Source organism: Acipenser ruthenus, chromosome 1, assembly GCF_902713425.1.
Source record: "Acipenser ruthenus chromosome 1, fAciRut3.2 maternal haplotype, whole genome shotgun sequence".
NCBI lineage: Eukaryota > Metazoa > Chordata > Actinopteri > Acipenseriformes > Acipenseridae > Acipenser > Acipenser ruthenus.
In genome coordinates, this window is record NC_081189.1 from 79797617 (window position 1) to 79815006 (window position 17390).

The following is a 17390-nucleotide window of genomic DNA, read 5'->3' on the forward strand; positions in this document are numbered from 1 at the left end:
TCATATTCATATTCAAGGCGTAACTCAACATTTTTTAATGCCTTTGTGTGCATACGTTCTGCAACGTCACCAAAAACTGTTCATTACAACTGCACAAACAAATGACGTCAGACTCGAAACCAGGTTTTGCGTGAGGCCGTGAGGCAGTGCATACAGAGGTACCTCGAAATGTTAGTCAGGACACTGCACTCTGATTGGCTATCATATTAGTCTTAATAAAAAAACAATGAATAATCCTCTCCCTACACCGAAACCCTAACCTTAAGGTCAGTATACTGCAGTCATTACACGTCTTAAAAGAAAAGTGACCGGAGGTGCTGACTTCCTCAGTTGTCCTGACAGGTACATTTTGTGAGGGCCGCCGAGAGCCGTCATTCCCCCCCCCCCCCCCCCCCCCCCCCCCCCCCCAAGTGCAACTTTAGGGTTCTTTTAAAGTTTTTAAAAATCTTTAAAATAATACATAAAATTGCTATGCCTTTTTTTCAGCTTTTGGTGTAGTAAAATATGAAATGTGAAAGTTCAAATCATTGTGTGAAAGGAAGTGTTTGACAGCGCCTGGATACACAATCATTACACAACAGAAGCACATCGGCTCGGTGTGCAGTACGGGAGTTTTTCTTTTTAATGTGGTGGTGGGAAACCAATGGGTCTTGTGCAGGGCTAGTTGTTTTAAAATATTTTATATATATTTAAAAATAAATAAATAAATAAGTCTCACAATTCGCTGCCTAAAAAAGTGCCTCCTATTTTCTGTTCTGAATGCACCTTTATCTAATCTCCATTTGAGACCTCTGGTCTTTGTTTCTTTTTTCAGGTCAAAAAAGTCCTCTGGGTCGACATTGACTACTTTTTAAGATTTTGAATGCTTGAATCAGATCACCGCGTAATACAATAGCTTTTTTGACCGGGAATCGAACCCGCGCCGCGGCGGTGTGAGAGCCGAATCCTAACCACTAGATCACCAGGATGCTGTTATATACCATGGCATTTTTTTTTTATTAATATACATTGTAATAATAAAACGGTGGAACACTGCCTGCAGCTGAGAATGCACAACACCGTACACTTACACAAGACTGCAACTCAAGCGGCAACCTGTGCGCATGATTTTCAGTACTCATCGATCTCATCGGCATTTGCTGTGGCTGCCTGAACTTTTTTTTCATTTTTTTTACGATTGTACAAATCTTTGTTACGAGTCAACACATTTATTTTACAGTTATTATTATTTTCTTTTACGCACACAAGTATTTTTGACAGTTATTTCACTCCATAACTAACTGGGTAGGCAATGCTTCCTATTGATTTGCGAGGGGACATCATTTCACGCGCTATAATTTTGTATATAAAAAAACATTGCAAAAACTTACTTTCGGTTTGCTTGCAACAGTGAACACTGTGGTAGAAATTGGCAGTGTCGTTAATGTCAATGTCTGAAACGTCAAAGAATTCCTAAAAGGAACACTCACATGTCACGTGCGACTGAACCAGATTAACTTTGTGACACTTTGGAGTGTTTGCCTCATTTGGTTCATGTACGATTGAATGAGCTGCAGAGCACAGACCGGTCATAAGAACGGAGTTGCGAACTTTATGCGGCACACTTATTTTCTGGCAGCCTGAAAACGTGATATAATGGAGACTGCAGGCAAGGTATAGACCAACGGATAGTTGTGTCAATTTTAAAATATTTTAATATGTATGTTCTAGTCTATTACAGGGTTACAATGCAAGCTTAATGTTTAAGTACAGTGTAGTGTGAGTAATGCAGGTACACTCTTCATTACGTTATCTTCTTATTATTGGTTCAATTTAATAATTAACTCGCATAAACAGCAGGTTTAAATACAAAAGTAAACACATCGTATATTTGAGTTGAAGTATAATTATTCAAGTTGTAATACAAGACAGAATAATATATTTTGTGTGTTTTTTTCATGTTTACCACAGATGGTTTTTAGGCAATTTTATGCAAAAAGGTTGTGTAGCAAGCTTTCAAAAATGGTATTTAACAAAATCCACACTGTGTTTTTTTTTTAAAGCCCATTTACTGACCAGGGGGAATTATTACAACAGCGTTTTTCCTTGAGTCTTGTTATAATTTGACAATGCACTCATAACCTTCTGTTGAGTAGAGCAGATATCTTATCTTAAGTTGCATGTTGAGTAATACTGAAAGTAATTTAAAAGAGCAAAGGGCATGCTGTTTTAAAGGTTACTTAAAAAAATAAAAACACTGCCAAGTTAAGGGGTCATTTTATTAAAATAACCAGGTTAAACAATACAGAACTTTTGCTTCTTAAAGCTTTTACATTATTAGTAAACACTGCATTGCAAATTGACTGCTGTTTAACTCATCAATTGGAGTCATCAAAGCCATTAAGCATGAGACCGGACAGACAGATTTAAATCAGCAACTGCGCCCTTGAACCTACCTGTACACAAGAACAAGAAGCAGATTACATTTATATAGTGCCTTTCATAATGACCCTCCCAAGATTATATAATATAATTATATTTAAAATAATTTCAGAGTTTAACATGAATTTCCCAATGCTTATATCAGAGGTGGCAAAACTGAATTTCACCAGCCGCATGTGTCTCCCGGGCAGTTCAAGTATAATGCTGAGTGACGCACACTTTGTGGCTTGAATGAACTGAAGCAAGAACAGTAAACAAAAACGAAAAGAAAAAGTAAAAATAAACGTTTATTATTTTTGTTCCCTGTATTCATTCATGTTTATTATTCTTTTTTCTCTCCCCTTCTCTATCTTCAGTTTATTTGAGCCTGCATGTTCACTGGAACGACATTTTGTCACTTGATGACCTTCGACACTGCTCGCTGGCGCATGCGTATTTCAATCACTTCAACTAAAAGCCGGATGTGCAGTTGAAAGTGAATTTCATCGTTTTAAATTACGTTCTTGTTCATTTCGTGGAGACAATGACATTTAGCAAACCCTCCACGAGTAATAAACAAAAGTATGAGGCTTTTAAACCAGAATGGGAGGAAGACTTTGCGTTCACTGAAAACAGTGGTAACCCTGTGTTTCATCTGCAACAAATCACTTACACTCTGTAGTTTGTACAAGGCGAGCAACCTCAAACATCATTATGAAACAAATCACAACACATTTTCATCTGACTATCCTCCTGAATCAGACTTGAGGAGAAACAAGCTGACCTCTTTAAAAGCACGCCTCATCCGTCAGCAGATGCTCCTTTTGATGTTCAGTAAAGAAGCTGATGTAACGACTCAAGCGAGTTTCGTATGGCATGGATAGGGCTCTTCGTTTTGTAGTGTTTTTTTTTTTAAAAGACTCGACACAAGACAGCCTGGGGCAGTGATCTTATAAGCTTAAATACGATGTGCAAAGGAAGCCAGCAAATGCATTCAAAATACAATTCTGACTTGACTATCAGCCGAATACAGAGAGATTTATACGTACATTGACGTCATATAGGATGAACAGACTTTCCTTAAAGGAGTTGTTTTCCATAGTTTTTGTCGTTGTTACCCAGTACTGTCAGTGTATGTTCATTCCTGCACGTATTCGTGTGGTTTAGGCCTCGTTCTCTATTCTAGTTTCTGTTGCCTAACCTTTTGCTGCCGGAGCATACCATGATTTTAGCAGTAAAAACGCATCTTACAGACACATTGAAGCGGAACTGCACCCTGAGTCCTAAACCGAAGCAATATTCTATATAGGAATAAAATGAAAACTTATAAGCAAATACTTAATTAATAAAAACACATATATTTATACACAAACATCATGGGCCTCCCATCTTCTTGTTCAATATCCAGTCATTGAGGTGATCACCCTGTTAGCTCACACCTTACCCGCACATACAGACTTACTTCCACCTCTCTTTGTATCTAAACTAGACACATGTTCTTATTGCGCCTCCTGAGTCTGTGTCAGGATGGAGGTGTCTAGTTTCATTTCTATAAAGAAACCACAAAATGTTCCATCTGACATTTGCTCAAGCTATAAACCTTTAAATGCAAACTTATACTATCAACGCAAATGCTACCTGCAGATTAAGCATTAAATGTTAGATATACAAATATTTAGAAAATATAAATTCCTTCCACAGTTTTCTGTATTTATTTTTGGTCACGTGATGTCCCTTTAAAGTATTTAGCCAAATAAGAAATGATGAAAAAACACCACAGTGTTACATTTAGTTCAATACAGTACAATAAAGATTACACCAAAACTGTAAGGCTGTACAATGTTCTCTCTTGTTCTTGTGTATTTTGCTGCCAAGATTGTAAGATTCCGTTGTAATGTTCAAGAGAATTAAAAAAATGGTTAAAACAATGCTAGTATTTAAATTGTCTAGCTCGCAAACATTTTATGTTTTATAGTATGTGTCTAGTATAGTATGTGCTCTTGGCCATATGAATATTTTGCTATGCAGCTCGTAGGGACAGGAAGTTTGGCCACCCCAGGCTTATACTATGCATTTAATGTAGTTTTTTGTCATCCGTTATTATACTTATACAACGGACCAGTTAGGAAAGCTTTATAACCTAATCTATATCTTTATGTGTGGAGCAGACAGTAATATCCATGTGTCAGGCTGGCCAAGGGGGTGTGACATTACATAATATATATATATATATATACATATATATATATATATATATAAATAACTGTTGTTGTGCAGGTTATCAAATGCAAGGCTGCGATCGCCTGGGAGCCAGTGAAACCCCTGTCTATTGAAGAGGTGGAGGTGGCACCACCGCAGGCTCATGAAGTTCGCATTAAGGTAATGCTTTTAGAAAATGCCAATGGTCTCATGTTTGATCTGCATTGATATATTACTTGATTTCACCAGACAAATGAAGGGAATGATTCCATGGTGAATCTGTTAAATTAAAATATTGTGGGCTCATGAGTAGCGCATCCAGTAAAGGCGCTCTGCGCGGAGTGCAGGATGTGCCCTATAGCCTGGAGATCGCAGGTTCAAATCCAGGCTATGTCACAGCTGACCGTGACCGGGAGTTCCAAGGGGGCGGCGCACAATTGGCTGAGCGCTGCCCGGGTAGGGAGGGCTTAGGTCGGCATGGGAATCCACGGCCTCACCATGCATCAGCGACCCCTGTGGCCGATAGGCCACCTGTGGTTCTGCTGTGGAGCCGCCAGATCTGTGTTGCCCTCTGGCACTATAGGTCTGGTGGTATTGCTGTGGATCTGCAGTGTGAAAAATGACAGCTTGGCAGGAGCACGTTTCGGAGGACGCGTGTTCCAGCCTCCGTTTCCCGAGTCGGCAGGGGGGTTGCGAGCGGTGAGCCGAGGATACAGATAATAATTGGGCATACTACATTGGGGTGAAAACCGGGGTAAAAAATTGGCGAAGACTAAATTAAGAAAAAAAAAATTAAAATATTGTTAGGTAAATAAGTATAAGAAGATATTTTGTATATTTTATATATGCCCTGTCAAATAGGTCCAGTCCATGACATAATCAGAATCATCCTATATTTTATTATAGTAAGCTTTTAAAATCTCAGCAATATGAATACAAATATGTGAACATACATAATACTTAAAAAACACAGTTTTACACTGTTACTGTGCTTGCATTTTTTGATTAAAGGTCAGTTTTGCACAGTATTGCACGAATAAAATACCAGAACCCCCCGCAAAGTTTTCAAAGAAAGAGGGTTGTCCCAGATAGTATTGACAGTGAAGCATTGTATCATATTTTCAGATTGTTATTGTTAATCTGCAGTTTGTGACTGACAGCTAGATTGTAGCACCTGAATGTGTAGATTACAGAGGTGTAATCTCTGTAATCTTGTTTAATGGGTGAAATCTTTAACCAAACAGATGGCTGCTACTGGAGTGTGTCACACTGATCTCTATGTTCTGAATGATGTAAAAAACGAGAAAGGGTTCCCAGTGATCCTGGGACATGAAGGAGCTGGGGTTGTGGAGAGTGTTGGAGAGGGAGTGACCAAATTCAAACCAGGTAAGACTGAGAGACCCTCATCTGCACTTTTTGCAGGAACAACACAGAGGTGGTAGTTCTGGTGGTGTGACAAGTTACATAACACTCAAGAACACAATATGAACATCAAAGGAGACAATTGCAGGACACAACTCCCTGGCATCTGCACTAATTGAGGAATATTCTCTTGCACGTCAGGCAATAAAACCTAAAACAGGATGTGATAAACATTCTTATTGCTTTTATGCCCAGCAGTGTCGCAGTGTGATGAAGGACCAGCTCAGCACAATGCAGTCCATAACTTGCCACAGTGTGGAGTAGTGGTTAGGGCTCTGGACTCTTGACGGGAAGGTTGTGGGTTCAATCCCAGGTGGGAGACACTGCTGCTGTACTGTACCCTTGAGCAAGGTACTTTACCTAGATTGCTCCAGTAAAAACCCATCTGTATAAATGAGTAATTGTATAGTACAGTAATTGTTAAAGCTGTGTATAATTGTATTTAAAACAGGATTCATTTTCCCGCATATATATATATATATATTTTTTTTTTATACCTTGAATCTCATCATTCTTCCAAAACACAGTGACACAGATAAGTCAAATAAATCCACAAATTAGAGGACACCGGAACTGTGTTGATAGACAATACGTTTCGCTAGCTGTGCCGCCAGCTTCTACAGAGGTACACTGAAACTTTTAACAAATCGTATGGGAAACAATGAGCGCAGAGAAGCCGAGTTTATGCGTGGTAGCGAATGTTGCTACATTCGTCATCTTGTAACACTACAGAACTGTTGAAACATGTTGAAACATTTGTTACCATTTCATGTAATTTGTGTCCGAAACAGTAAATAACTGTAAAACGTAAAAAAAATAATAATAATCTCTATAGGCTATAAAGCTAAACAAATGCTTTGTAGACAGCTGTTTAATATTCTTTATCAACATATTCTTTATCAATGTAAATGCTGTACATGGTCATACCACTCACCACCAACATTCAGATAATAAGCTCATTATTAGTAGTAGTCGTCGTAGTAGTATTGTTGCAAACTTTAAATAAACAGTAGAATATGCCCACTTGAAGACCCCAGAGATATACCCTATTTAGCTCAATCCAGACGGTTGTCATGCTGATGCGCTAGGGATGCTGCACAGTGGTTGATTCCCGGAGCCAGCATCGCAGCCGTTGTGTGTGCTGATGCGCTGGGGAGGCAAAATAAGATGATCTCTGGAGCCGGCATTACACTTCAGCCATCAACACCAGGCAGAAGGATATCTACATCATCATATGGAAGGAAACGCAAATGGATGGAGACACAGATGGATCACATTAGTTTACTGTAAAGCTACGTCTTAGTTGGTGCTTACCTTGGCGAGAGCCGAGTTCAAATCGGCATGTAATGGAAATCATAAATACATAACCTGCTTCAATGTTTGACATAGTTGTTAAATTGGATTCATTTATCCATAGAAATACTGTAGAACTATATATATATATATATATATATATATATATATATATATATATATATAACTGTAATGTATTATTTTTCCTTCATTCATCTTTTTCAGGTGACAAAGTCATTCCTCTCATTATTTCCCAATGTGGAGAATGTGAAGGCTGTTTGAGTCCCAAAACCAATCTGTGTGATAAAAACTGGTATTTATTTTTGTTACAAGTGTTTCAATGAGAACATCATCTATAAAACATAATATTTATTGCAGTAATAATAAGGAAAAAAAAAAATAGTAATTGTAAATAGTCTGTGGAATCTACGAAAATAGTGATTCATACAAAAAATGGGTAGATACATAATAAAGTAGTTTTAGTTCAATATGAGACTCTCTTTGAATAAAGGCTTACTGTATACAGGTTAACATTACCAGTTTTACACAGTCATTATATATTTTTATATCAAAGAGTGTCAGTATTCACCACCCCACCCATACTATATCCTGTAAACAAGTTATTTTCACAGGTTCCACCTGTTTTAATTTTGTAGTAGGTTACTAAACCAAAAACAAAGGTATTACACTGTTTGTATATTTGTTTTACCATTTGTATTTACTGTTTCAATTGAAGGTATAACTTGTCACACGACATGATGCTTGAAAAGTCTAGGATTACCTGTAAGGGGAAGCAAATCCTCCATTTCACTGGCACTAGCACCTTCTGTGAGTACACTGTAGTCAACGACATCTCACTGTGCAAGATTGATGACTCGGCCCCTCTTGATAAAGTCTGCCTGCTTGCCTGTGGCATTTCCACTGGGTACGGAGCTGCACTCAACACCGCCAAGGTTACTGCTGCTATTTGTTTTTCTATCAGGCGTGACTTATCAAAATCAAATAAGAAAAACAAAACTATTGCCACAATTCCAATTTAATATTATTTAAAGAGTAAGTACAGTAGCTACAAATGTCATTTGAATTGCTTTTTTTAAAATCTTTAATCTTTTAGCTTTTATGTTTGCAAACATTCCCAGTGGTCTGTGTTGCTCCAATATTAAGGTATTATTGATTTTCTCTAAATCTGCCATTACCTGACTTTGAGCTTAACGAGAAAGCTACAAGTGAAAATCTATTAAAAATCAAATTATAAGGTACTGTATTACAATGTTACTGTCACAACTAACCCTGCTGATGACTTGTAAGGCATGTGTATAAACATCTTAGCCACTATGTCTTGCATTTATACTTATCTTCAACTATGGGGGTGCTTGTACTCTGGGACAGTTTCATGGGCTTATACAGTGCCTTGCGAAAGTATTCGGCCCCCTTGAACTTTGCGACCTTTTGCCACATTTCAGGCTTCAAACATAAAGATATGAAACTGTAATTTTTTGTGAAGAATCAACAACAAGTGGGACACAATCATGAAGTGGAACGAAATTTATTGGATATTTCAAACTTTTTTAACAAATAAAAAACTGAAAAATTGGGCGTGCAAAATTATTCAGCCCCCTTAAGTTAATACTTTGTAGCGCCACCTTTTGCTGCGATTACAGCTGTAAGTCGCTTGGGGTATGTCTCTATCAGTTTTGCACATCGAGAGACTGACATTTTTGCCCATTCCTCCTTGCAAAACAGCTCGAGCTCAGTGAGGTTGGATGGAGAGCATTTGTGAACAGCAGTTTTCAGTTCTTTCCACAGATTCTCGATTGGATTCAGGTCTGGACTTTGACTTGGCCATTCTAACACCTGGATATGTTTATTTGTGAACCATTCCATTGTAGATTTTGCTTTATGTTTTGGATCATTGTCTTGTTGGAAGACAAATCTCCGTCCCAGTCTCAGGTCTTTTGCAGACTCCATCAGGTTTTCTTCCAGAATGGTCCTGTATTTGGCTCCATCCATCTTCCCATCAATTTTAACCATCTTCCCTGTCCCTGCTGAAGAAAAGCAGGCCCAAACCATGATGCTGCCACCACCATGTTTGACAGTGGGGATGGTGTGTTCAGGGTGATGAGCTGTGTTGCTTTTACGCCAAACATAACGTTTTGCATTGTTGCCAAAAAGTTCGATTTTGGTTTCATCTGACCAGAGCACCTTCTTCCACATGTTTGGTGTGTCTCCCAGGTGGCTTGTGGCAAACTGTAAACAACACTTTTTATGGATATCTTTAAGAAATGGCTTTCTTCTTGCCACTCTTCCATAAAGGCCAGATTTGTGCAGTATACGACTGATTGTTGTCCTATGGACAGTCTCCCACCTCAGCTGTAGATCTCTGCAGTTCATCCAGAGTGATCATGGGCCTCTTGGCTGCATCTCTGATCAGTCTTCTCCTTGTATGAGCTGAAAGTTTAGAGGGACGGCCAGGTCTTGGTAGATTTGCAGTGGTCTGATACTCCTTCCATTTCAATATTATCGCTTGCACAGTGCTCCTTGGGATGTTTAAAGCTTGGGAAATCTTTTTGTATCCAAATCCGGCTTTAAACTTCTCCACAACAGTATCTCGGACCTGCCTGGTGTGTTCCTTGTTCTTCATGATGCTCTCTGCGCTTTAAACGGATCTCTGAGACTATCACAGTGCAGGTGCATTTATACTGAGACTTGATTACACACAGGTGGATTCTATTTATCATCATTAGTCATTTAGGTCAACATTGGATCATTCAGAGATCCTCACTGAACTTCTGGAGAGAGTTTGCTGCACTGAAAGTAAAGGGGCTGAATAATTTTGCACGCCCAATTTTTCAGTTTTTTATTTGTTAAAAAAGTTTGAAATATCCAATAAATTTCGTTCCACTTCATGATTGTGTCCCACTTGTTGTTGATTCTTCACAAAAAATTACAGTTTCATATCTTTATGTTTGAAGCCTGAAATGTGGCAAAAGGTCGCAAAGTTCAAGGGGGCCGAATACTTTCGCAAGGCACTGTATATTAAACCAAAGGATGAATTGTATTTTTTCAGAAAACAGTGTGTAGCCATGTACAAGCCCATGTGCCTATTTGTGCGAAGACACTGTAGAGACAGAGCAGGTGGGGCTGGCAGAATTGAAATGTCACACTGTCACATGTGACCTTACAATATGCCATAATGTTTGGGGCAAAAAATACTGTTATTTCTGATGGCAGGTTGAACCCGGCTCTTCCTGTGCTGTGTTTGGTCTGGGAGCAGTGGGCTTGGCCACTGTGATGGGATGTAATGCAGCGGGAGCCTCTCGGATCATTGCAGTCGACATCAACCCAGCCAAGTTTGAGAAGGCAAAGGAGTTTGGAGCCACTGAGTGCCTCAACCCCCAGGATCACAGCAAACCTGTCCAGGAGGTGCTGGTGGAGATGACAGGCAGAGGGGTGGACTATTCTTTTGAGTGTGTCGGCAACGTTGAGGTTATGGTGAGTTTAGCTTTGATATTAATTCTTCTATATTTTTTCATTCTCTGTAAAGTAAGTATAAATGAATTAATATAATGCCAATCAGAAGTTATCATTAGGAGGCCACCAGTGGGAACTGCGGAGTGGCAGAACATAGGGCAAGATTTGAACATATTCTGCTGGAATATATTAAATATTAACAACTGTATTCTTGTTTAGATTCACTTTATATATAATTTTCTTCCATCCACTGGGGGTATTGCATGTTTGAGAGCTCTATAGAAGCCACATGGGTGTTTTTTTTTTCATCAGAATAACATCGAAATACTGTAGAATACCTTATTATCTTAATGCTTTGCAATTTGACTCCTGTTAATATTCCGAGGTACTAACGTTAGTTAAATTTTATAAATCAAATAAATAAACATATTTGCTTCAAAGGATACTAACGTGTTTAAAACAATACGTATTCTGGACAACTTGTAAATGTAGACTTGACTAGAATTAGAACCTCTTACTTCTGTGCTCTGATTATACAGCACAATAATACGATCCAGATCTATCGGAGGGGTTTGTGTACAAGACCTCTTTCGAGGGAAAAAAAGTTGACTACGTTGTACTGCATTTGTGTTGAGATTTTCAAGCTAGTGTTTTGCTTGTGACTCATAGGGCAGCAGTGTGGAGTAGTGGTTAGGGCTCTGGACTCTTGACCGGAGGGTTGTGGGTTCAATCCCAGGTGGGGGACACTGCTGCTGTACCCTTGAGCAAGGTACTTTACCTAGATTGCTCCAGTAAAAACCAAACTGTTTAAATGGGTAATTGTATGTAAAAAAAATAATGTGATGTCTGTATAATGTGATCTCTTGTAACAATTGTAAGTTGCCCTAGATAAAGGTGTCTGCTAATAAATAAATAATAATAATAAGGCCACTGGGAAAAGATTAGGTTTAATATAACTAACAAATTCTGCCTTTTTTATATAATAATCAAATGACTTTTTAAAACGTATTTCCAGAGAGCTGCCCTTGAGGCTTGTCGCCAAGGCTGGGGAACCAGCGTTATTGTAGGCTGGACCGAGCGTGAGGAAGTTTCCGTCTCGCCAGTGCAGCTAATAGGTGGACGCACATGGAAGGGAACGTGCTTTGGAGGTAAGGGGTTAACACTGATTTATTACCTTGTAAATTCAGATGAATTACATTTTCAGCATTCTGTCCAAGCCTTGATCTCCTTATTCTCACAGGATGGAAGAGTGTGGAGAGCGTACCCAAGCTGGTGAACGATTACATGGCAAAGAAAATGAAGCTGGATGAGTTCATCACCCACACTCTGCCCTTGGACCGTGTTAACGAGGCATTTGACCTGATGACCTCTGGGAAAAGGTAACACGCTTCACTCTTATAAAGGTTAATGACAGCATGCAGAAGCCCGTCATGGTAACGCCTGCCTGTATAAAGACGAACGTATCTCTTCTACAAAGGGGGCACTTTTATAATGAGCACTGCAGCTTACTTATCTTCTGAATGTTTGTTATTACTGCTGTCAGGAGGACACTCTTCCAGTACAGTATTTGTGTTGTTGAATATGAGGTCTCTATATACAACTTGTAGAATGTCTTGTGTGTGCTTCTCATTTCAGCATTGAGAAATACAGCTATGGCCAAAAAATGTGAAATTTTGAAATCTAACCTGAAATACTGCACTTCTATTATGGCTTCCGGTAGACTTTTGTGATATCATTTTGTAGATTATTTGATTACATGATGTTAAATAAAATATCTAAATTATGTTCATATATTATTATTTATTTCTTAGCAGACGCCCTTATCCAGGGCGACTTACAATCGCAAGTAAATACAAATACATTCAAGTGTTACAATACAAGTAATACAATAAGAGCAAGAAATACAATAATTTTTGTTCAAGTGTGACAAACCACAATTCAATAATACAGCAGATAATAGTGATAGATACATCAGGATATGATTAATTACAAAGTACTACAGGTTAAACACTTGGCAGATTACAGTATTCTGAAGTACAGGATTAAATGCAGTAAAATAGGGGGCAGATAAGAGCAAAATAAAGCACATTTAAATGAAGTGTGATAGTGTCCCAGGATACAACAGAGGAGTTCTACAGGTGCTGTTTGAAGAGGTGAGTCTTAAGGAGGCGCCGGAATGTGGTCAGGGACTGGGCAGTCCTGACATCTGTAGGAAGGTCGTTCCACCATATAGTTTTTTTTAGTTTTTTTATTATGTCCCAGTCCTAAAATTCTTCGTGATGCAAAACTTTTGGTCATAGTTGTACTCTTAAATCAAAATAATTGGCATTGTATTTACTATGTTTGTTTAGTATTTTAGGTTTACTACTGTTACGGCTGAGTTACGGCTGAGATATCTGTGCTTCTTGTCCTACCATTCCAATGTTTTAGTCAAAATAGATCATGCATTTGCAATAGAATCTAGAAAAATCTGTTTTAATGTGTTGCAGAATACAGGATACACTTTTTTTGTTCATAAAAGAAAAACCTTTTGGAGTAGAAGTTGTATTTTGTACCCTGGACAAAACAAAATAAGCCTAACTGCCATTGTTATATCCATGTCCACTGAGTGTAACATGCATTTAGTCCTGCTTTATAAGTGAATATTAGGCAAACTAGAGAAAGTAATATTTTATTCTGTTTTTTTTTTTTCAGCATTAGAACCGTCCTGGTATTTTAGGTTTGAGAGGCCACTCACAGAAACTATTCCTCATCAAATCCCATCAACAACTTTCTGTGTACCCAAAATCATCTCTAAAATGTTATATATACAAGGAAAGCTAAGTAACAGAAATATAAGTTCAATATGTCGTGCACCAAAAAAGCTAAATAGTTAACAATGAAGGAGTGTTTATTCCAGTTTACTAGTGCTAATGATGTGTAATCCCCAGGGACAAAAAATAAAAAAAAAACCCTGAAAACAGCCTTCTGCAGCTGGATTCTCTGTTACACCTATTCTCGACTGGCCTATCAGAGTGAGCCAAGAATAACTCCCACTAAATCTCTCTCTCTCTCTCTCTCTCTCTCTCTCTCTCTCTCTCTCTCTCTCTCTCTCTCTCTCTCTCTCTCTCTCTCTCTCTCTCTCTCTCTCTCTCTCTCTCTCTCTCTCTCTCTCTCTCTCTCTCTCTCTCTCTCTCTCTCTCTCTCTCTCTCTCTCTCTCTCTCTCTCTCTCTCTCTCTCTCCCCAAATCCTGCTACGGATTCAGATATATCATGGTTGTGGAGTTGGTTTCCCATTTTTACTGTCTAACTGTCCATGCCTTAGCTGCAATATACATAGGCACTTAGAGTTACTGTTCGTTTTATTTCGTACTGCACACCACAAACATATATACAAAACAAATACAATATATAAAACAATTAAAAACAAAGCTTTCATATTGTACAGTTGTTATCATATACACACGCATTGCACAATAACACAACGCAAATTAAATATCACTAGTAGCAGCAGCAGTGCACTAGCAAAAGTCACAGGACAGTGACGTCAGCTCCCTAGCAACAAGCCTGTTGGGAGTGGATTCTTTCAATGCAGAGGGATTGGGCATTTGAGAAAGGAGAGGAAGACTCATAAAATTAACTGGAGACTGAGGTTGATGAGAAGCAATTACCCTCCGCAGTATGAATTAAAACGATGTGCTGCTTTTTATACGAAAAGTGAGAAAAAGCGGGTTGCGTAGAGGACTTATACTAGACCCTGACGCCCCCGATAAAACAAGGGCGTGGTTGTAAAGTATGTTATTAGCCTGTTTGTTTACTATGGGTCTCTCGCTATATCGCGGCCCTCGATATATAGTAGATTTATATTGGACCCCGACACCCGCGATATATCGAGTGGTTGGTGTATGTAGATAGATAGATAGATAGATAGATAGATAGATAGATAGATATAGCAAGAGAGAGTACTTCAGCTGTGCACTTTTGTACTTTAGTCTGGCAAATTACAGAAAAAATCTGTTATGCTTTCTTCTTATAAATGTCTACTCTAAGGAACCAATAGAGATTAAATCATGTCATTCACAATGTAGTCACATCACAGAAAGAACAATAAAAAAAAAATCTATGTTGAACCTTATTGTTGAAACACCAGCAGATGAGATTTGTTTAATAAACTATTTACACTGTGACCTTGGAGTGCATTATCTTTTTGGTGCAACTAGAAGACGGGTGGACCCTCCAGCTATGCTGATAAGTAGTAGGCTTGACTACCTGCAGCTGTAAAAGTTTGTGCATGTCTTGGAAATGGAGTCTACAAGATTAGGGAAGTAGCGCTCCCTAGAGGCTCACCAGGTAAAAGCACGAGGAGGTTATGTGCAGGGTGAGTCATACAGTCCTAACTGTGCAAAGCAGATTAGTGAGGCTAAACAGGACTCTTTCCCCTCGTCATACTACAGTAGACTCAAAAATCTTCCATTGGGTACGTACTAGATGTTTCATCTATTGTACATTAAGATCTCCATAAAAGAAAATCCAGTGTTCGAAAGATAATACATATTATAGTAAGGCAGCAAAAAAAAAAAATTCTCATCTAGTGTGATTTACCCTCCAGAGTTTTATATGTACCTTTATGTATGTCTAACAAAAAAAGGCTACCCTCGCACACCCACTAAAGAGGGCTCCACATAATTCCCTTGCTATTTGTGTAGCAGGATGCATTCCAAAGTGTAGCACAGGTTGGGTTTGCTCAAATCCCCATGTTCCTGTTGGTCACACATTTCAGTCTTCTTCATGACTCGAGTGCTTCGTTGTGCATCAGTTGATTTACTAACTCATAAGCAGCTAGCTAGTTCAACAATGTCATGGGTAGAGAAACTAACGACGTGGAGTCTGGAGCCCCTTTCTGACCCTGGGCTGGCTCCAGGCACTCTGCACTTCACACAGGGCAGAATCGAATAGAATGCAGTGTGTAATTCAGTGTTAACAACACTAATTAATGAATTCATTTATAACCACTGCTCTTTTCCAATGGGGAGGTGACTGATAGTGTTGCAATGCAGCCCTACCTCAGTCTCAATCTTCTTCCTGTCCTCTAGGTCCAGTCGGTCCTGGTCTGCTTCTGGTCCCAATTTGAATTTCAAGTTCTTGTGCCAGTGTGGCAACCTCTCCTCTGGTTCTCTTCCAGCATTAGGTCTTCCCCCTCTCCCTCTAGATTGAGTGCCAGCAAGCAAGCCAAGGAGTGAAAAACAAGAAGCACAATAGGAAATGAAACAAAGAGCAACCTTCAGGAGGGAGAGAGATAGACCAAGCAAGCAAGCTGGAGCACAGGACATCTGTGTCTGGATCCTTGATCACTACAATGGTGTTTTCCTCATCGCCTGCATGTTTGGCATGCAGAAACATACAAGTATCTGCCTCCTCATGCCTATATAGACTAATGCCTCTATAACCTGATGCCAAACCCTCCTATTGCTGGCATAAAACTTAAGGCAGTGTTTGCTAAATCCATAATAGATAATATGGCTACAAAACATTTCTGCATACTTATCTTTGGACCACTCATGAAGGAAAACCTGGGTAAGAACTGTCTTGCTGGCCTTATGCAATATTCTACTAATAGCTGAAATTTTGTCTCATTGTGATTGCATTCCTCAAGCCATTGTCTGAATGTTTCCACTGAAGTTGCATCAGGGCTCCCATCAAAACTTTATGTATGCAGACTGCTCTCTTGTATTGACGGCCTTCTAGCACTCCATTGATAGATCCCTATCCAATGATTTCTGATTCTAGAAGGATGTCCCTGAGTCCAACATCTGCAAAGTGTTTCCCTATTACAGCAAGTAGGGTACAAGCTATGTGAAAACCTCCCATGCAAGTGCTTGAATTCCATCTACTGCTTTTGCATATATGGCCTGATCAAAAAACATAATGGCATAATTTGCCAGATTTTATTCTTAAACTTCTCAGTTCTGTACCCAGGAGCTTCAATTCCTTCGTCCTGCAACAATTCTATATAATGCTGTCAAACATATGACATAGAGAGAAATTCTGTTCCATCTATAACTCTCTTTTGGATCTCCTCAGCCAGATGGTGAAAGGCAATATCAAACCCTTTACAGGTCTCGTTGATATTCTTTTTTTGTGCTGTGACTGCATGTAGAGATTTCTTGTTGGTGTAATTACTGTAGTAACTGCTGGTATAGAACTTCTATTATTACACAATCTTGGTTTTCCAGTTCAACAATTACATGTCCATCATTCCTTAAATTATTTAATATTTTTCACATAAATACTGGTTCTGGATTTGTAAAAAAAAAAAAAAAAAAAAAAAAATCAGGTAACTCTGCATATCAGAAAAAAATCCAAAGATTCTAATAAACAATTAATTTATTATCTATAAAGTGTTAATAAACCATTTATATACCTTACTGACCCATTACTATTATTATTATTATCAGTGGCGACTCATGGCTTGAAAAACTGGTGGGGCACAGCCCACCCCACCCCCCAACAATAACAAAAACTGTGCTCAAACCCTGATGTCCGATTTTAACCATTTTTATGTAAACATTAAGCTAGCTTTCTAACATTACCAGATCTTTCATCACAAACAGTTTTACACCCGATTG

General features: G+C 38.7%; 1 protein-coding gene across 1 annotated transcript; it reads left to right on the forward strand.

The window, feature by feature from the left end:
• Positions 1-1369: 1369 nt before the first annotated feature.
• Positions 1370-13841, forward strand: LOC117420553 (alcohol dehydrogenase class-3-like). Its single transcript, XM_034034013.3, has 9 exons — positions 1370-1653; positions 4678-4779; positions 5844-5985; positions 7540-7627; positions 8051-8267; positions 10546-10806; positions 11801-11933; positions 12026-12164; positions 13480-13841. The coding sequence occupies exons 1-9, from the start codon at positions 1636-1638 to the stop codon at positions 13502-13504; spliced, it is 1125 nt and encodes a 374-aa protein (XP_033889904.3). The 5' UTR covers positions 1370-1635; the 3' UTR covers positions 13505-13841.
• Positions 13842-17390: the final 3549 nt, after the last annotated feature.